The sequence below is a fragment of the Perissodus microlepis genome, chromosome 11, assembly GCF_051167445.1.
Source record: "Perissodus microlepis isolate ML-2025 ecotype Zambia chromosome 11, ASM5116744v1, whole genome shotgun sequence".
Taxonomy (NCBI): domain Eukaryota; kingdom Metazoa; phylum Chordata; class Actinopteri; order Cichliformes; family Cichlidae; genus Perissodus; species Perissodus microlepis.
The window spans coordinates 18,588,125-18,608,688 of record NC_140471.1 but is presented as its reverse complement, the minus strand read 5'-3'; the positions used below and the strand labels follow the sequence as shown (position 1 = coordinate 18,608,688).

Below are 20,564 nucleotides of genomic sequence, written 5' to 3'. Positions count from 1 at the left end.
TTCAGGGATGCCCTACGGCGCTACAATCACACCATAAAGTGTTACAAACTCAAACACTACATGAATATATCTTATCTCGGTTTTTTATAGCTTATAGAAGTTATAAAAGCAGCTGATGACAACATGTTGTAAAAAAAAAAATCATTAAACATTGAACTTTACGTATAGTCCATGGCCTTTGGGGGGAGTTGCGCTCTCTTGTTTAGACTTGAGTCTCACTCTATAAAGTCTCAAAAGCAACTCTGAGCCACATCATTTTTTTTATCAAGTCAAGTCTCAGTTTACACTAAAGTTACTAAAATTAAAATAAAAACAAGACTTTTGAAAAAAAAAACAAAAAAAGAAGTTTAATCATTTTGTTAACTTGGAAAACGAACTAAAATAAAATGAAAATATAGAGGGAGTATCTCAACTGAGTTACCTAAATGTTTCCTCTGGCATATTATATCTAAATATAATGCTACTCAAAAACACTCGAACTAAAACTGAAACTCATAAAAACTAAACTGCAACTAAACATTTCCAACCAAAAGGAAAACTACACTAAAACAAGCAAACCGACCCTGAGAGCTTTAGAGCTTAAACTAGCAACCAGTTATCATTGCTGAAATGCCTGCTCTACACAGCGTCTATCTTCAGGGCAGTTGTTTGAATTGCTATAAGCTGTTTTTGTCTCAAGGGTCAAGAAAGACACGAAAATCAATGTACTGAAGGCTATACAACTTTATACTGTTTTTTTAAGATGAGGAATTATGTTATGTTGCGTGTGGATACAAAACTGTGTGTAGGGATTGAACCAGTGTTACCGAGAAAGAGAAAACACACAATAGAGCTCTATCAGTGATGGGCTGGCCTCCCCACAGTCTGGACTGCAACACTGTATTGACAAGTATTGACTTTCAAGCTTGTTAGAATTATGCAAACTCTGTTTTTGCCTCATATACTTTATTTCTGCATACTTTTGCACATTAAGCAAGAAATTCATTTTTAAAGTTAATATAAAGAACTGATGATACAAAACAGTTTATGTAGAATACAGTGGGTACTCTAAGATGAAGGTACAATGAAAGCCAAGCAGCAGACACTGGTATAGTGTAAAACCAATATAATATACTGTTATATATTTTTTTTAAAGAAACTATTGCTGCAGTTTACATTACATTATGTACACTGTAAAAATAACTGCACAATAACCTTTTTGTTGCCAGCAGTTTTCCGTAATTTAACAGTAGTACTTGTTACACTGTATGCCACTTTTAAGAAAGCAAGTGACGCCAGCAACTTTGCTGTGCAGCATCAGCTGTTAATGTTGCACTCCCGCCGGCCTGGAATCCCCATAATGCAATATGCAATTATTGTCGATTTTTATACATTTACTATCTGCTTGTCATTGACATTCCAATACCGCAACAGTGTATTGTAAGTTGCTTGTTGTGTCTACCAAGAAAAACCTAGCTACGTCAAGATATTTTCAACAAAAGTATGAAATAACAAAAGCTGAATAACTGACGTTTTACACACACAGACACACACACTGTAACATATATGGATTGAGCAGACGTAAAAGTAAAAGAAAACATGCTTCTTCTGTATCACCCATAGTTTCTTACCTCTTATGTTTCTTGTGTTAGCTCAGTGTCTTAACCTATATGCTCTCTTGTACATTTAGATGAATGTCACTTACATACCTTGTTTGCTCTACACCCTTGATATAGCCTACTTGTCTTCATGTGGTTTACAAAAGGTGGGTTGGTGGGTGGCCATCTTGTCTGAGATGCAATGCATCCACAGAGGATTCCTTAAATCTGGTGGATATTTGGTCACTTACATAACTCCCACGTAGTTACATCTCATTACTTCCAACAAACAGCCGATTCATATAGAGAGAGGTTCCTGTCCCCCAGAGTCTGCTCTGAATGCCCACAGTGTTATGTATTCCAGATGAATCATGATTCTCACACCGGGACTTTATTCAGCCAAAAACTGTGTGCTGCTAGCAGCAATCTTTGGTATAAGGCAAGTTACATGTGACAGACATTTGTGAAATAACTGCTATACAATCTGCAAAGCTGAGTCATAATAATGTTAAATTAAATAGATAAGATTTATTTGATTGTTTTAAACAATTCAGCAATTCAGTTGCTGTGTTCAACAATTCAGTGTGTTGTTGAGACAAACTAAATGAAGTCATCTTGAATCAACTCTATAACAGTGGATTTTCAGCTATAAGAAGCAAAAATGTGCTTTCTTTATGCAAGCAAATAAAACAGAGTAACTTGTCATGTTAGATACAGAAACCAGTGTAAAATACCACGCCTTTTTGTAAGTCCAATACAAATATTTTTCATGGTGGTTGAGAGAGTGGGACCATAAGATTTGGTAAAGGGCGTGGGGGTGGGGGGGATTTTCCTTAAGTAGGAGCAGACTTTATCACTCTCCTCCTTTCTAGTGGTGGTCCTTCTTCTCACCTCTTTCCTCTCAGGTTAGATGAAGAAGTTCTGTGTCCGCTCTTCCAATTAGATGGAGGGAGAAAGTCAAAGAAAGAGATAAAGAAAGAACCAAGTCATTATTTAAGTAAGTGCAACTTTTTATTCCCCTTTTTTTGTGAAGATAGAGTGAAAACTGCAATTATTGGAATAACTAGCATCCTACTTTCAGGTATGTTTGTGTGGATGGGTTTTTAATCTTATTGTTTATTTGTAGAGTATAATGTTATAATTTTCTGTGTCTTAATGAGTAGAAGGGGCTCTGGTGTTGATTCTTTCCTTGTTTATTTACAGTGAAAAGGATTTATAAATAGTAGTTTTTGTGAGTGCAGTGGAAAAACAATAAAAAAAAACATTATTGCTAAATTTTTCCTTTTAGTTTTAATCATGGAATCAAAATGAATTCTATCAGTTTTAGAAATAAAGAAGACTTATTAATTCAACCAGCACTGAAGCCCATTTAAAAGCAAGGCTGGACGTATTTTCTTTTGTGGTTTTATGAGTTGTGGGTGACGAGCTTTATGTAACCATCTGTATAGTGAAAGACATACTGTGTCCCACAGTTCTTACAGTAAAGCTCTGTTACCTGGCCACATAGTCTCAGTGGCACACTCTGAATTTCCCACTCAGGTCACCTTTTTCCTTCCTGCTCAGTGTCCAGTCACTTAGACCTTACTTGGTTTGAACAGCAGTCACTTTACGACTGTACACTTGGAACACTTCTGAATATCTGGATGCATGTCTGTGTCAATTTTTACAGCAGCTTTATTGTAAAAAGCACATAACAGAGGTTTGGACATTTTTTCCAGTCATGAGTATTTAGGTATATAGTATATTTATGGTATATATAAGTGGCAAAGCTCAAAGGAAATACTTAAAAGGTCATTTAAATAAATCTGCTTAGTTAGGTCTAAAGGTCAGCTCACAGCATACAGCTTCTGCATTAACACTTTAACACCTAGTGTATCATATCTGATATTTTATTTTTGAGAGTTCTCCATCATATGTGTATTTTCCTCTCTGGAAAAACTTGAAACAATTGAAAAATAGATTTTTAAGCAATAGACTACAAAAAACAAACAACAAAAACAATTAGAATTTTTCAGTAAGTTTGTTTTTCAGGAAAAAAAATCTAAAAATCTAAATGTTTTTTGAAACTGAATAGAAAAAGTAAGTACTTAGAAGCCAGAAATGTCTTGTCAGTTAACCACTTTTTAAATTGCTGCCAGTCTCTGATTAGCCAGTTCTACTGAGGAGCTTTAAGTGTGAATGGGAGCTCTGTGAATGTGATGCTGGTCAGTCCTGTAAAAGATATATGTATGCTCATTAAAGTCCTACTTGGAACTCAAAAATCAGCTATAAAATGGCCTACGTTAGTGTTTCCTGCATTCAACTCTGCCATAATTCAGCTCTTTCTTTATTTCTGTCTTCATTTCCAGGTGAGACCTGGCAAAGAAAAAAGCAAAATATAGAAGAAGGAATTCATAGATTTACAGTAACGTAAATTCAGTTCCACTGAAGCAACAGCTTCTCTGACCACAGTTGCTGGATCAAAATGTTATTTACTCTAGGACTACTCCTCCTTCTCACCCCATTTCCCTCTATTCAAACCACAACCAATGAGAAGAGAGACTCCACAGGAAGTGATGTGACCAAAGCCAGTGCAGCATTTACCCGTTCAAAACCAAAAACCACTGCTCTCCCTGACAAACAGACCAACCAGCTCACCCTTAAGCCAAATGCCATCAATCAGACAGTTTTACCCACTTCAGCTACCAAGCAAAAATCTCCAACAGCCAATGTTACACTGACCTCCAAAGGCAGGCACAGCCCAACAGTAATTCAAACCACTCCGTCAGTGGTAAAGGCTACTACACCCAGAAGCACCCTCTCAAACAAAGACAAGCACACAGTCCCAGTTAACCAGACTAAGTCCCCTAAGTCAGCCTCAGCTGGTGAAGTAAAAGGAAGCAAAGACAAGCATTCCCCCACTGGAATTCTAAATGTTCAGCCAACACCCACAAAGACTGCTTCATCCAGCGGTGCTAAACCCACCAAACACAAACTTCAGCCCTCTGGCAATCAGACTATTCTAATTAGGTCTCCTTCAACTGATCATGGGAATACTGCCAAAGACAGGCCTGCCACCACCGTAGTTCAAAATACTCAGTCAACATTTATAAAGTCCACTGCTGCCACAAAAAACAAGCCCGCACCATCTGTCAATCAAACTGTTGTTGCTAGGTCCCCCACCATCAATGACGTGAAGTCCAAGGGCAAGCCTTCTCCCACAAAAGTTCCAACTGTGTTGCCACTGGAGACTCCAGCAAAGACAACTGACAAAGAAAAGGTCACAACCTCTGCCAATGACACAGTTTTAATCAAAGAATCCAGCAAAGACAAGCCTGCCTCTTCGCAGCCCATCAAAGTGGTTATCAGTGAGGGCTGCGACTCAAGCAACACCAAGGAGCAGGAGCTGAAGCTGAAACCTGGTGCTCCACTCGTGATGACTCATAAGATCAGCTTGTTGCCTGGTGGCTGCAGTGGAGAGTGTGAGGCTGAAATGGCCGAACTGAAAGGGCGTGTGGCTCGGCTCGAAAGAGAGATGTCCTTTCTCAAAGATAAATGTATCATTTTCTTATGATTTATTCACCATATTTTATCATTTTAAACACTATTCAGTATAGACAGGATTAAACATTCCTTGTTCTGTTTGTTTCTGCCCAGGTCCATGCTCTGCAAACTGTCCAAATGACTGTGGCGACAATGGGAAATGTGAGAAGGGTAAATGTATCTGCCACAAAGGATTCATGGGTCTAGACTGCAGTAAGTGTGCACAAGGAGCCGAGTGTAGCAAAAGTAAGTGATGTTTGCACTAAAATGAGAAAAAATAAATATTTTTATGTAACCTTTGAATGATGCAGCCTCTCCCTGGGCTTTTCAGAAGCTAGCAAAGGGAGCACCATCCAGCCAACAGTGGAGACTGTTATCCTGCAGGTGAAAAAAGGAAAGGACAGCATGCAGGAGAAAAATACCAAAGCAGAACAAACCCTTTTCCAGAAGAATGTGTCTGAGACTGACACTACACCTAAAGAAGCCACTAATGCCAAAGGAGCTGTTGATAAAACACAAGTGAAAGAAGACACCGCTGTGAAGAAAACAACTACTAAAGGTTCTTCAAATCCTGAAAACACCAGTCGCCCAACTGTTGACAAAAGTCTCCCGAAACAAGAGGAAAACAAGAAGGAGGTAACCCGAAAAGGCAAAACAACACCCTCAGCCTCAGAAACCAACATTAAAGACGGGACTGGCAGCAGAACATTTTCAACATCCGACCATCTGAAAGATGAACCACAAAATAATGCAACACAAAGCAATGTGAAGAAGGTTTCTAAAACTGACACAACCATCTCCAAGGGCACAGGGACAACCAAAACCAAAACAGACAAAGACATTTTGGAGCAGTCCACGAAGGGTGAAAAGAATGTATCCCAGTCATCCGGCCATAAACCAAATAAGACAGGTAAATTAGACACTCTAATTGTGCAGACTGTGGACAAAAAAACTGACAAGACTGGGAAAGGAACACAAATAAATCTGGATGTATTGAATCGAACCATTGGAGCTGCATCAGATAAGACTAAATCTCATCATGACAAAACAACTCACCATGACTCAGGGATCAGCATCAAGAGGACTGGAGGATCTGGATTAGGATCTGTGAAGGCTGTAAACATATCTTCCCACAGCTTCACAGTCACATGGTTAGCACCCCAAGGGATGTTTAAGAACTTCACTGTGATCAGAAGAGAGCCACAGACAGAAGGAGACGAAGATGGTTACGAGGACTTTGAGGAGGAAGCTCTTCCAGGACAAAAGCCCTCTGCAGCTAGGAACGCAACTGAAGTCTTAGTACAGAGTGAGCGCACCAACGCAACTGCCTCCTCCAGGAAAGCTGATGGATCAAAAGTTAAAGCTGACACCAAGAGGATCTCGATGGTGGTCCCGGGTAATGTGCGCTCTGTGGAGTTCAGTAATTTGCGGGCAAACACGCGCTATGTCCTGCATATATATGGTACAGCAGCACAGAGAAGATCAAAGATTCACAGAGTAACTGCAACCACAGGTAATAACAGCAGGAAAACGTTTATGTATAAGTCTATCAATATCTAAGCAAATAATACACTATGTTGTACTTTTTTTCTCTTGCTAGGTCCTGAGCCAGCCACAGAGATGGTTTTCAGTAATGTCACAGAGTCTTCTCTCAATGTTTCCTGGTCCAAACCAAAGACAACGTTCACAGGCTTCAGGGTCACATACACCAACATTTTAACAGGTCTGTTAAGTACTGCTCATATTGTTTATCTCAGACCAGAGTTATCCAGCATAAAACACTTAATTAATGCCAGCTCAACCCAAGTGAAGGTTAATGTCAGTTTATTAGGAAATGTTCTTAGTGTCTCATTGTGGTGCTTGTTGTCGTCCTGACAGGGGAGAACCGCTTGGTGACAGTGGGCTCTAAGCAGTCTTATGTTGTTCTGTCCAAGCTGTCTGCTGGGTCTTCCTACATAATCACTGTAACTACGACACAAGGCCAATTCCAGAGTGATCCACTCACATCCGTCATCACCACAGGTACAATCTTAGACAAGTTTACTATTAGAAAAGGCTACTGTCTTTGTCTTGAAGTGCAAAAATAAAACATAAACACTGTGGATAATATCCGAACTGCAGTGCCCGCCCCTCCAACGCATCTTCAAGTTGTCAATGTGACAGACACCAGAGCTGTGCTGCAGTGGACTCCCAGTCTAGGGAAAGTAGACCGCTTCGTCATCAGCTACGAGTCCTCTAAGAGTGAGTGTGGCCACACTGACATAATGACTAATGAATAAGTGCTTGCGACTAAGCGGAGTGCTCTTATTGCCACAGCTCCTAATGTGACAGTGACCGTGACCTTGTCAGGAAACTCAGTGGAGCACCAGCTGAGAGGCCTGCAGAGAGGCACCCTCTACAGGGTCAAAGTGCTGAGCCAGAAGGACAGTCTGCAGAGTATGGCCATCTCAACAACATTTACTACTGCAAATGGTGAGCAAAAGGGTGGGAAAATGAAGTAAAATCATAATCTTAAACAAGAGAGAATAAAATAATCCTTCATGGATGAGCAACCTAGAGAGTATGTTTAGTTTTAAGTGAGTAAACTTAAAAAAAAGAAAAACTGCCAAGGGGCTTCTTGTGTCTCTCAGTGGTCAAAGCCAGTGAAGTTGGGGCTCGAAGTGCAGTCATAGCTTGGAGAGCCACCCCTGCCGTTTATCACAGCTACAAAGTGCTCTATCAGGTGGCCGGAGAGGAGACAAAGGTCGGTTGCAATTTTTGATCTTTGGTATACAATAATTAAAGAGAGACCCGACTTTTACAGAATTTCAAAGCTCTGTGTGTGTTACTGTGTTTATATTAGGAGGTGATTCTGGAGCCCACCATCACAGAGTACAAGTTGACTGAGCTTTTGGCCATGTCCCGCTATTTTGTTGTGGTGCAAGGCGAGAGAGATGGACACTATACATCTGTTGTCACCACAGAATTCATCACAGGTATGCATTTTACGTGTTGCAATGTAATCCCATCTTGTGATTACTCTAAAAACGAATTTTCTTTATCTGTTAGGAAAACTGCGCTTCCCTTTCCCTACCGAGTGCTCTCAGGAGCTGCTGAATGGAGCTCTGCACTCAGGAGAGTTGGACATCTACCCTCAAGGACGAGAGGGGCGAGCAGTTAGAGTCTACTGTGACATGGAGACTGATGGAGGCGGCTGGACAGTAAGACAAACTGCAGTCACTTGAATAAAAGTCGAAAATAGACTTTTATTTGGGTTTTAGACAGCAGTCTCTGTGTTTTGCAGGTGTTCCAGAGGAGGATGAATGGAAAAACAGACTTTTTCAGAACATGGAGTGAATACAAAGCTGGCTTTGGAAACCTGAGTGAAGAATTCTGGCTTGGTACAGTATAAAGCCAAGCTTCTAATCACTTTATCTGATTCAAAGTGTTTTCTTTTGTTTTCACTACATCTGCTTAAACGGCATGTTTTCTCCCAACTCCCACCAGGAAATGAGCTCCTGCACAACCTGACTAATGTTGGCCCTGTGAGTCTGAGAGTGGATATGCGATCTGGAAACCATACCGTCTACGCTCACTATGCGAACTTCTCTGTCGATTCAGAGACGAGGCACTATACGCTCACCGTGTCTGGCTACACCGGAACAGCAGGTCCACTTTCAAAAACTGCATTAAAACAAAACAAGTGCAGTTATACCTGACAATTTGGATCTCAATATCAATGCACTTTTCTGACAGGTGACTCTATGAGGTACCATAACGGTCGTCCATTCTCAACCCGAGACAAGAACCCTGATCCCATGGGGATCCACTGTGCCAAGGCCTACATGGGAGGCTGGTGGTATAAAAACTGTTACAAGGTCAACCTCAATGGTCTTTATGGCATCAACAGTAACAATCAGGTACGACTAATCTCTGCTGATTTCTAAATGTTTTTATCTTTTAAAGCACACTGGCCAAAGATAGATTTTCTTTTTCTGTTTCTGCTCTAGGGAATAGTCTGGATAGACTGGAAAGGTAAAGACTCCTCCATTCCCTTCACTGAGATGAAGTTCAGACCCTCCAGGTTCTCCCCTGCAACTCATGGGTAAGGATGGACCAGCCTCCATGAAAACTCCGCATCTGACAGAAAATTAAAGCTCCAGAAATTTTCGAGAACCTTGGATCTCACGGTTTCTGTGTCTCTGTCCGAATACAATAACCTATAGTTGTTTTGATAGCTGCAGCTGTCAGTTCATTTGATTCAATGCGCAAGTAATTTTCTGAGCTGTTTTTATAGCAGACGTAACAACTAATTTTATTGTAACTTTTGAATTCTGTTCTACTGTTCTGCCTGACTCATTCATTTCAATACAAATGTGTTTTGTGCCCCAAAATTGTATGCCACCCCACTACTACTGTAATTAAACATGCACTGTTTCACTCCATTGGAATAAATGTGGCTAACCTTGGTCTCGTGAGTTTTTATTTCCTGAAAGCAATTTACAATTTCTCACCTCCCTGGGTTTGTCGTGTTACAAGATTGAGAAACACAGGCTTGACAGATTGTAATGTCAACTAAAATGTGTTAACATGCCCTTTAGTGAGTGCAAATCATGTTTAGGCTGTCTTGTGCTGCATTTATCACATCAACAGTCATGCTGACCTAACAAATATTTGGATGTCCTTGATTATAGCGAAAACACCAAACACTGTATCGAGCTGACAGGCTTTAAGACCTGTGAGAGGACTATAAATGTTCAGGGCTGCGTGTTGACCACAGCCAGAAGACTCTAAGTGATAATGGAAATATCAATAGTCAGTGTGGGAGCTGCGTTCCTGGTTGTACTGCTGTTCATGCTGCTGAATTGGATTTCTGGTCAGAAACACAAAGATGTTCAGGAAAATCATAAGGGAAGTAAGTCAAGTTGAGTATATATTCACGGTCTTTTTATAGTATATGGTTTTGATGGTTGCAATAAATAATGAAATTAAAAATCTGGAGACCTACAAAACTGAAACTGGATGTTATTCTATATCGTTTGCGCCTGTCCATTTTACTTTGTCTTTTCTAATTCTGTGTAGGAGACGATTCTAGATTTCTGGACCAGTTTCTTCCCTGCTCCTCATCTCTTTCCCTCCCAGGCCCTCCCGGCCACTTTCTCATTGGTAATATGATGGAGCTGAAACACGATCATCTACCAATTCACCTCACAAACTTGGCACAGCGCTATGGAAGCATTTATCGCCTTAAATGCGGAACAACAAGTAATGATCCATTAATTGATAAAGGTTGACATTTTTAGTAAAGTTCAGATTGCATAACACCAAAACACTGCACTTATAATCGTGTTGTTTCAGCTATGGTAGTGCTGAACAGCAGCGAAGTCATAAGAGAAGCACTGGTGAAGAAATGGTGTGACTTTGCTGGGAGACCGATTTCATACACAGGTAAAGAGTTCAGTTCAGTGCACTGGGCTGCGTAGTTGTCATATGATATCATGACCCTGACTCGCTTCTTTCAGGTAATATTGTGTCTGGGGGAGGTTGCAACATATCTTTAGGTGACTATACTGAAAAGTGGAGGGCACAACATCGCCTTGTCCATAGTTCTCTGCAGCGTTGCTGCAAAAAGTCTTTGCATGATGTCATTGAGAGACAAGCGCTGCATCTGTTAAAGGTACAGTTAAAAAAAGCTGGAAAACAAGATTTTAGAAGGAAGACTTAGCAAACCAAATGCTCAGGATAAAGCACGGGTTTGTTCACTGTTTAGGTTTTGATGGGCTATAAAGGCCGTGCTGTAGATCTGTCAGAGGATTTTACTGTGGCGGCCAGTAATGTCATCACCACTCTGGCTTTCGGAATAGAAGTGAGTATTCTTCTCCCCCTAGTTCTGTTTGTACCTGTTTGTGTAAAAGGTGCTGTTCATGTCACCCTCTTAGAAAAGATACATTCATAATGTTCTGTTAATCAGGAAGTGAAACTCTTGAGGATAAGCATGACGACATCTCGTTCCCTCTGTTTTTGGATAGTGTGTCTCATTACTTTGTGTCTTGTAGTATGATAAGAGCTCATCGGAGCTGCAGGAGTTGCACAGATGTCTCAATGAGATTGTTGCTCTGTGGGGCTCCGCTTGGATATCAGCCCTGGACTCTTTCCCACTGCTTAGAGTAAATATTCACCATTCAGACTATTGGTCAAATAAATAAAACCAGTACCATGTTGTGAAAATAATTTCATGTCATTTGTTCTCTCAAAGAAATTACCCAATCCTGTTTTTGCCCATCTTCTGAAAGAGGTGGTCAGGAGAGACGAAATCATAGGAAGACATCTCAACAATTACAAGGTTAGTAATGGAAGATGATAAGAAAATAAGGTTCTCGTGAATTTAAATCATTCAGATCACAAGACAAAGAAAATACTTGCTGTGATTTTGTGAAACCAAACACAAAATCACACAAGTTATTAAAAAAAAATCCAAAAGAACTCTCTTTTAATCTACTTTTGCTATTTATTTGAGCAGTCACAGGACAAAAAAAATCAGGATGTCATCACAGGATCCCTCCTCCAGGGACTTGACAATCAGAACACAGAAGACAAAGCGGTGCGTACATACAGTGAATACCAGGAGAGATAGTGGACTGCTTTCCTTAATAAATCACCTGAAGTCCCAATAATTTTACAAACTATGATGATAGAGCAAACTTAGTTCAAGATCACAATTAGAAGTGGAAACATGCAATACTGTAAAAGTATTAAATTACATGTCTTCATGTTCCCAGCTACTAACAGATATTCATGTTCACATGGCAACAGTGGACCTTCTTATCGGGGGAACAGAGACTACTGCGGCCTGGCTAAACTGGATGGTGGCCTTCCTCCTGCACAGACCAGAGGCACTGGGAATTTTTACCAAAAAAAAGTTAAAACAAAAAACATGTTTTTGTTTTTTATGCATCCTTTCTAATGTAATCTACAGGTGCAGGAGTTGGTATATGAGGAGCTGTGCACAGTATTGGAGGGCCGATACCCTAAATACAGCGACAGACACAGACTTCCTGTCCTCTGCTCTCTGATCAGTGAGGTGCTCAGGCTCAGGCCAGTCGCCCCTTTGGCAGTACCACACAGAGCCATCAGAGACAGCAGGTCTACTAAGTACTTGTGTGTGTATGTGTGTGTGTGTAGATAGGGGTGTGTACACACATGTACCATGTTTACATATCTTTGTGGGGACCAAACATTTGAAGTTTTCTATACTTGTGCGGACCAACAGCCCTTATGGGGACAAAATCCATGTCCCCACGAGTTTGAAGCCATTTTTGAGGATCAAAATGTGATTTTAGTATCAGGCACTTTTTGATGGTTAGGGTCAGGGTAAGCGGCTAGGGAAAGCATTATGTCAATTAGATGCCTCCACAAAGATATGAAAACACAACTGTCTTTGTGTGTGCGTGTTTATGTGTGAGATACATGTGCTAGTAAGCCTGACTGAGGTCTCCAGATCTCCCACAGTCTCACATTTCTCCAAAGGGAGTGGTTTTAATTAATGAAGTATGCTGGAATGTGATGCTGGAAGTATGAGGAATTGCAACATTTGGCACCGCTCTTCCTCCAAGATCAGACTTATGAAGAGACATCCACTTGAATTACCTTTCGAAAAATGCAATTTATTAAAACAACAAGCACCAGCATTGTTTATTTATGTAATTGTGCAGAAAGAAGATGTGTGGACCCGAAACCTGAAAAAACAACAACAAAAAAAACCAGACAGGCATACACACATACACATGTTCTGCTGTTGCCCTGTTATGTATGTGTGTTGCTTGATACTTGGCATTAAGACAAATATTTGACTCCTCCTCATGTTTAGCATTGCAGGTTATTTCATCCCTAAGAACACAGTCATCATTCCTAATCTTTTTGGAGCACATCATGATCCTGAAGTTTGGCCTGACCCATACAGCTTCAAACCAGGTACTGTCCCAAACGCTGTGTGATTTGTGTTCATTTCACTTGGCTCAGAAGAGTTCAAATAAAGTATTGACACTCTCTCTTTCAGAGCGCTTTCTGAAAGAAGGAGGAGGAAGCGGAGGCGGCTCCACCCGTGACCTGATCCCTTTTGGAGGGGGGGCTCGGCTCTGCCTGGGAGAGTCTGTGGCCAAAATGGAGCTTTTTCTGTTCAGTGCCTACTTGCTGAGAGATTTTCAGTTCCTCCTGCCTGAGAGCGAGACCTCCATGCCTGATCTGAGGGGAGTTGCCAGTGTTGTGCTTAAAATCAAGTCCTATGAAGTTGTAGCACGTCCGAGACCTGTGACTAATCCCTGAGCTGCAGTGGGTGTATTGCTGACTTGTTGTTTGCGTTGGCCATGTATGTGCAAATTTATGTTTCACATATTTATATTTTCTCTTCTTATTCTTATTTATTCCTACACTTTATTATCAAACTTATTTGTTCCACCAGCACTGAATAAAATGTCCAAACCAAAGTCTTTATTTCTTCAGTAGCAATTGTAACCCTGACAAGAGGTGACCACTCTTGCGAAATTAAAACAAACACTGCAGTCAGAAATGTCCCGTTCAAGTGCAGTCACAAGCAGCTTTATTAACTATGCAAAAAATATCAGATAATTAAAAATATATATATGTTGGTCCGACTAAAAAATTCAGCTTATCAGTTAATCGGCTATAGTGAGTAATCTACCTAGTAGTACATTTACTACCCCGTTCACTGAGCAAGACAAAGGCCTACTCCACACCTGGTGCACAGCCTTTTGTTACCTAAGCACCTCCCACTAATACGCCCACTATTCTCATTCATCTTGCAGGGATCTGAACATTCCCATACACTACATAACACATAGAAAACTCCACTGACTCTTAAAAATGCTATGGTATGGTATGGGATAAGTCCAGTTTCTCCTCAGCGCTGGGTTACAGGCGTATCTGCTGTTTGGGTTTTCATCATTAATAGCCAACTCATGATGAAAAGGAATGTAAAAAGTTATTATTTGAAACAATAATAATGGATTGCATTTATATAGTGCTTTTTGGGACCCCTCAAAGCGCTTTACAATACCACTATTAATTCACTCTCACATTCATACACTGATGAAGGCAAGCTACAGTTGTAGCCACAGCTGCCCTGGGGCACACTGACAGAGGCGAGGCTGCCATATCACGCCATCGGCCCCTCTGGCCATCACCAGTAGGCTTTAGGTGAAGTGTCTTGCCCAAGGACACAACGACTGAGACTGTCCGAGCCGGAGCTCGAACCGGTAACCTTCCGATTACAAGACGAACACACAACTCTTGAGCTACGATGGCACCTTTATCAAAATAGTAACCCACATGTAAAACACACAGCAGTCACGAGAGTTAAAGTGACTGTAGCAGAGTCAACATAAATAACTCTTACAAGTAAAAATAACTCATCTCTTATGACTCATTCTCATGAGCAAAAAGTGAGGTTCATGTGTCATTTTGTGCAACTGAATGGGTTTGTGGTGTAACGGGAAAGTTAAAAAATGAGAAGTTAATGAAAAGCTTTCTCTGGCAAGTAATTAAATTACATGCTGCATTACGGCCCTGTCCTTTATTAAGGTCATTAACTGCTCACACCTGCATGGGTTTAGAAAGTTTAACTTACAACATCCAACTTCGATAGCTAGGGATTGGACTGCCAGGATCTCTCTTCTTGAATGCCACCCAGCACACACTGCACCTGACTCTACTTCACCTTCTGGGTTGTGGGCCTACACGAGGGTAGCCCTTCATCCTGGGCAGGGTAAACTGTCCCCAGATCTGACCAATCAGACTACTGCACTTGGCAACAAGTGCACTCATAGCTCAAAAACGGTACTGAAACTACAAATACCTCAGACACATAGCTAAACATAGCTCCAGCTCAATCAACTGAACTGAGTTTAAAGGAACCCTCAGTCATCCTGAAATATGTATGAAAGCCACCACAGACAGAAGGTGCTTTGATGACATCAAAGAAGTGATGCACAGCTGACCGTAAGCATGAATTACTGTGCTGTTGCATCTTCATGCAACCTCTGTTCTTGATTCAACTGATGAAAATGATTGCTTTCCCCAGCTCTGCAAACACCTGCCTGTAAGTATCCTCCTAATCATTCTGATAGTGGTGGGAGGGCTCTACATTTACACCAAGAGGAAGCGCAACAAGGATCTGGGGAATAAATCCGATTTATTCTGGATCTGGAGGTTGAATACTTCCACAATGACCACAATGTTTTCCTTCTTGATCTGCAGCTAATGATCAGCCCAGTACCGAAATGGTAAGATATCAAAAAACAGGATCATGCCGAGTCAAACTCACATGTCCTATTTCACTAATGTTGTTGCTCTTTTCCTCAGACTCATGTGTACGAGGTCGTTCAGGATGATCATAATGAGGAACAACAACAGCAACTACATTTAAAAAGAGAAGCAGCCACTGCAACAACCACTTTTTATAATTTATTACAAGCTGTGAACTAGAGTGAAACCACGTGCTATTCTTTGTCTTTATCACAAACTTCAAAATCATCAACAGATGTGGTTTACAAAACTTGTTTGAAAACAGACTTTTTTCTATTCCAAGAAACAGAAATTCACAGTAAATCAGCTCCTCCTTTGCCTTGCTACAGACATGCATGCAAGATGTTTTAAAGTAAATTAAAACATGTATGATTACATTGTAAGCATTTTTGAAAAACACATTTTATTTCAATAATATGGCTTTTAAATTATACATTTTTAAATTTTATTTTACACACTCAGTCAAACTACACAGCAAAGATGAGATAACCGCTGAGGAAAATCTTCTTTAGCTTGAAAATGGCTAATATTGGACTGCAGTAAAAGAGAGAAATTATTTTTTGCAACAGGCTAAGATTTGAAAATCATAATCAATTGAGAAAACAAGGCATGATACTGCTAACAAGTAACCAAGATTACATCTGGTATTGGGTACATACTGCTGACAAGCTGGCTTGGATTATCTGTGAGAAAAGAAAAAGGTTCAAGTTAAGTGTTGAACAGAAAGGCATCAAAGAGGCTAAAAAGCACAGTAAGAAGAGAGTTCTCACTCACTCGTCAAAGGTGCAACAATTTCATATAATTACCTGAATAACAAGAAAACACAGAACTATTTAAACAACTCAACACTACATTAAGTTAGTGTGATAATTTCAATTCAATTCAATTTTATTTATATAGCGCCAAAACACAACAACAGTCGCCTCAAGGTGCTTTATATTGCACAGTAGATCCTACAATAATAGATACAGAGAAAAACCCAACAATCATATGACCCCCTATGAGCAAGCACTTAGGCGACAGTGGGAAGGAAAAACTCCCTTTTAACAGGAAGAAACCTCCGGCAGAACCAGGCTCAGGGAGGGGCGGCCATCTGCTGCGACCGGTTGGGGTGAGAGAAGGAAAACAGGATAAAGACATGCTGTGGAAGAGAGACAGAGATTAATAACAGATATGATTCAATGCAGAGAGGTCTGTTAACACATAGTGAGTGAGAAAGGTGACTGGAAAGGAAAAACTCAATGCATCATGGGAATCCCCGGCAGCCTACGTCTATTGCAGCATAACTAAGGGAGGATTCAGGGTCACCTGGTCCAGCCCTAACTATATGCTTTAGCAAAAAGGAAAGTTTGAAGCCTAATCTTAAAAGTAGAGATAGTTTCTGTCTCCCGAATCCAAACTGGAAGCTGGTTCCACAGAAGAGGGGCCTGAAAACTGAAGGCTCTCCCTCCCATTCTACTTTTAAATACTCTAGGAACAACAAGTAAGCCTGCAATGCGAGAGCGAAGTGCTCTAATAGGGTGATATGGTACTACAAGGTCATTAAGATAAGATGGGGCCTGATTATTTAAGACCTTGTATGTGAAGAGCAGGATTTTAAATTCAATTCTGGATTTAACAGGAAGCCAATGAAGGGAAGCCAAAACAGGAGAAAGAGAGAGCATTCTCTTTCTAGTCCCTGTCAGGACTCTTGCTGCAGCATTTTGGATTAACTGAAGGCTTTTCAGGGAGGTTTTAGGACATCCTGATAATAATGAATTACAGTAGTCCAGCCTAGAAGTAATAAATGCATGAACTAGTTTTTCAGCATCACTCTGAGACAGGATATTTCTAACTTTAGAGATGTTGCACAAATGGAAGAAAGCAATCGTACATATTTGTTTAATATGTGCATTGAAGGACAAAAGTCTCATGTCTTGGTCAAAAGACATGAGACTTTTAACTCTTTCATAAGAATGAAAGTGTTGAAAGTCAGATCAATCCAAAAAGGTGCCTCTAGTATAACTGTGTGATTCTCCGGGTTTTGCATAAAATGGAACAGCTAGTGAAGAGACAAAGATCAGTCACACACAGGCCTTTTTATTTTTGTTTCCACTTATTTTCATTTCCTTGACGTTACACAGAAGTCTCGACTTGAAACTATAACCAGTCTTTTGGTTGTTCTTTACCTTATTATGCGATCCATAACTGCCAGTTTTGTTGTATAAACCACAAAACTGGCCCAATAAATACAATTAATCATTGCACTTGTAGTTAAAGTTGGGAGAGAAAAATAATAACAGAGAGTTCCTATGGAGAAGTTAAAAAAAAACAGAAAAGAAGCAAACAACCGACAAATAATCAGTTGCTTATTTTTGTTTTTGTACAGAAAGAAAATTTGCAAAGATAAGAAAACGTAAGAATATAAACTACACACACACATGAAACCTGGAAAAATAGCATATTTCTATTTAAATGAACATTCACACACAGAGAATTGTCTGACGTACACATTTTCTAATGTTGTTAAGTTGCTTATTAACACTGTTTTTAGTTGGCCTCATGACAAATATTTGACTCCTCCTCATGTTTAGCATTGCAGGTTATTTCATCCCTAAGAACACAGTCATCATTCCTAATCTTTTTGGAGCACATCATGATCCTGAAGTTTGGCCTGACCCATACAGCTTCAAACCAGGTACTGTCCCAAACGCTGTGTGATTTGTGTTCATTTCACTTGGCTCAGAAGAGTTCAAATAAAGTATTGACACTCTCTCTTTCAGAGCGCTTTCTGAAAGAAGGAGGAGGAAGCGGAGGCGGCTCCACCCGTGACCTGATCCCTTTTGGAGGGGGGGCTCGGCTCTGCCTGGGAGAGTCTGTGGCCAAAATGGAGCTTTTTCTGTTCAGTGTCTACTTGCTGAGAGATTTTCAGTTCCTCCTGCCTGAGAGCGAGACCTCCATGCCTGATCTGAGGGGAGTTGCCAGTGTTGTGCTTAAAATCAAGTCCTATGAAGTTGTAGCACGTCCAAGACCTGTGACTAATCCCTGAGCTGCAGTGGGTGTATTGCTGACTTGTTGTTTGCGTTGGCCATGTATGTGCAAATTTATGTTTCACATATTTATATTTTCTCTTCTTATTCTTATTCATTCCTACACTTTATTATCAAAGTTACTTGTTCCACCATCACTGAATAAAATGTCCAAACCAAAGTTTTTATTTCTTCATTGGCAATGCACAGAATAACTGTACTGTTGGTGCTTATTAATGTTCACCAGTGGTGGAGGGAAATTACAACAATGATTATATAAGTAATTGTATTTTTACAAAATGAAAAACTAAAGTAAGAGGAGTAAAAAATCATAAAAATGAATGCTGTTAATGTATCTACGGACACCACAATGTGAAAGAGCCTTCTTTTTTGCAGGTTTCACTGAATCTGACAGCACCACCTGGTGGACAAACCTTAAAAATGCAGTCTCCACAGCACTGGATAACAGCAGTATCTGCTGTTTGGGTTGTCACACAATTAATAGCATCCTGGTGATGAAAAGGAATGTAGACGTTATTATTAAAAATAATTTAATTGACAGGTAAATCACAACAGTCACAACACTTAAAGTGATTGTGACAATTTTGAATAGACATGACGGAGTCGATCACTACATAAATATAAATTTCTCTTATGAGTCATTCTCCTCAGCTAAACATGATCTTCATGTGTCATTTCCTGGAAAAGTGTTTTGCAAAACTTCTGCTATAAGAGCATTTTGCAATAACAGAGAAAATCTGGAAACGGCAAGATGGACTCACTTTCACTGTTGGTACTCTGTCTTTTTTATCTCACACAGGCAGCAAGTGGACATCATCCAACTGGTAATTAAACAAATATATAACACCTATTAATATATATACACATGATGTAATATATTCACACGTGGTACCTTGTAGAACCCTCTTGGACATGGCTTGATTTCATCCTCTCTGATTGTTTTCTAACCCACGAGGCACCGTTATGAGACAAAACTTGTTGGTGTCATAGAAAAATAATTAGTCAGTGGTTACTGATTTTTTTTTACCTTATATTGTATCATAGCAAAATAACCATAATAAAAACAACTCACAAAATAATTGTGATCTCAGATATTCACTCAGTCCTTTGTGAACTGCTCACACGTACACAGGTGTTACAGTTTTCATTTTATGGCATATATAGATTTTAAGAAATCTTTTTCATTTAAAAAAATGCATTTTTCTGTAATTTTCTTCAGAGAACCCTTTGCTGATGGTCGCTGTAGAAGGAGATAATGTTACTTTGCCATGTGGTATCCCTTCTATCAAAACCTGCTCTTCTATCAGCTGGGACATGAGTGCAGAATTTAATTTAACTGATGAGATTATAAAGAAAGAAAAACCGACAGCTCCAAACAGCCACAGGTATCGCCTGCTCAAAGACTGCTCTCTGCAGATAACTCAGCTGGTGCTCAATGACGCACGGCTTTACACGTGTAAGAGTGGAACGCTCAAGTCAAGTGTTTCACTTCGAATTCTTTGCAGTAAGTGTTTTTGCTTCACACCTTCTTTTTGGTTTTTTTGGTTTTACATACAGAAATAGTAAACAAAAATATCACAATGCTCACTTTTTTCATCCACCAGTTACTGAAAGGTCACTTCCTGCAAATGACAAAAAGATGGAGCTTCATTGTTACCTCAGTACAGATAAAGGAGCTGACCCCTGTTTCAACCACAAAGAGCTTCATATCAACTGGAGCTCTGAGGATGATACACCAATAAATGGAAGTAGATTTGTAATTGAACATCCACATAATTGCTTCTCTAAACTGATCATTGATACAAAATTGACAGACCACCACAGAAAATGGAGATGTCATCTAACTCAGAATGACCTTGTTAAAGCCACCATCAGTTATACAACAACAGTAGAAGGTGCTACACAGCCTGTACACAAAATGAAAAATGTTGCTCAGTATGTACAAAGTGTGACCAGTTCTCCCTTTTCCCCAGATGGACTAGAGGAAGTGTTTGCCACAGTGGGTGAGTCAGTACTGTTGACTTGTGGCAACACTTCCTCTCCTGATATGAAGTGGACTTTGCGTGAAAAGCAACTGAGAGATGCTAGCTCACCTGATAATGGCCAAATAAAAGCATCACATGTGAATCAAGATTCC

The 20,564-nt window shown here is 40.1% G+C and overlaps 3 protein-coding genes across 4 annotated transcripts in view; all 3 read left to right on the top strand.

Moving 5' to 3' along the window:
• The first annotated feature begins 3,885 nt into the window (after positions 1 to 3,885).
• Positions 3,886 to 9,541, top strand: tnxba (tenascin XBa). Its single transcript, XM_084945050.1, has 14 exons — positions 3,886 to 5,113; positions 5,214 to 5,345; positions 5,431 to 6,612; positions 6,700 to 6,822; positions 6,978 to 7,121; positions 7,221 to 7,340; positions 7,416 to 7,571; positions 7,730 to 7,842; positions 7,942 to 8,074; positions 8,148 to 8,299; positions 8,383 to 8,479; positions 8,586 to 8,747; positions 8,835 to 8,998; positions 9,089 to 9,541. Exons 1-14 carry the CDS (start codon positions 4,042 to 4,044, stop codon positions 9,185 to 9,187), a joined length of 3,849 nt encoding a protein of 1,282 aa, XP_084801176.1. The 5' UTR covers positions 3,886 to 4,041; the 3' UTR covers positions 9,188 to 9,541.
• Positions 9,542 to 9,878: 337 nt separating this feature from the next.
• Positions 9,879 to 13,561, top strand: cyp21a2 (cytochrome P450, family 21, subfamily A, polypeptide 2). Its single transcript, XM_084944953.1, has 12 exons — positions 9,879 to 9,993; positions 10,161 to 10,343; positions 10,437 to 10,526; positions 10,601 to 10,755; positions 10,849 to 10,944; positions 11,135 to 11,245; positions 11,335 to 11,421; positions 11,599 to 11,679; positions 11,858 to 11,971; positions 12,055 to 12,221; positions 12,946 to 13,049; positions 13,135 to 13,561. The coding sequence occupies exons 1-12, from the start codon at positions 9,879 to 9,881 to the stop codon at positions 13,398 to 13,400; spliced, it is 1,569 nt and encodes a 522-aa protein (XP_084801079.1). The 3' UTR covers positions 13,401 to 13,561.
• Positions 13,562 to 19,170: 5,609 nt separating this feature from the next.
• Positions 19,171 to 20,564, top strand: part of LOC146377563 (obscurin-like) — a 3,022-nt gene continuing 1,628 nt past the window's right edge. The window contains exons 1-4 of one of the 2 annotated variants that reach the window (XM_084944745.1): positions 19,171 to 19,251; positions 19,647 to 19,931; positions 20,032 to 20,322; positions 20,401 to 20,564. The exon at positions 20,401 to 20,564 is cut by the window's right edge and continues 109 nt beyond it. In XM_084944745.1, coding sequence (XP_084800871.1) covers positions 19,179 to 19,251; positions 19,647 to 19,931; positions 20,032 to 20,322; positions 20,401 to 20,564 — 813 coding nt within the window. In that variant the 5' untranslated portion in view covers positions 19,171 to 19,178. Of the gene's footprint in view, positions 19,252 to 19,646; positions 19,932 to 20,031 lie in introns of both variants that reach the window. The other variant, XM_084944743.1, reaches the window with a different exon arrangement.

Coding starts and splice junctions, on each gene's coding strand:
- tnxba (XM_084945050.1), top strand. CDS start 4,042: ATGTTATTTACTCTAGGACTACTCCTCCTTCTCACCCCATTTCCCTCT. Junction 7,341..7,415: donor CAGCTACGAGTCCTCTAAGA/GTGAGTGTGGCC, acceptor TTATTGCCACAG/CTCCTAATGTGACAGTGACC. Junction 8,748..8,834: donor TGGCTACACCGGAACAGCAG/GTCCACTTTCAA, acceptor CTTTTCTGACAG/GTGACTCTATGAGGTACCAT.
- cyp21a2 (XM_084944953.1), top strand. CDS start 9,879: ATGGAAATATCAATAGTCAGTGTGGGAGCTGCGTTCCTGGTTGTACTG. Junction 9,994..10,160: donor TCAGGAAAATCATAAGGGAA/GTAAGTCAAGTT, acceptor AATTCTGTGTAG/GAGACGATTCTAGATTTCTG. Junction 12,222..12,945: donor AGAGCCATCAGAGACAGCAG/GTCTACTAAGTA, acceptor CCTCATGTTTAG/CATTGCAGGTTATTTCATCC.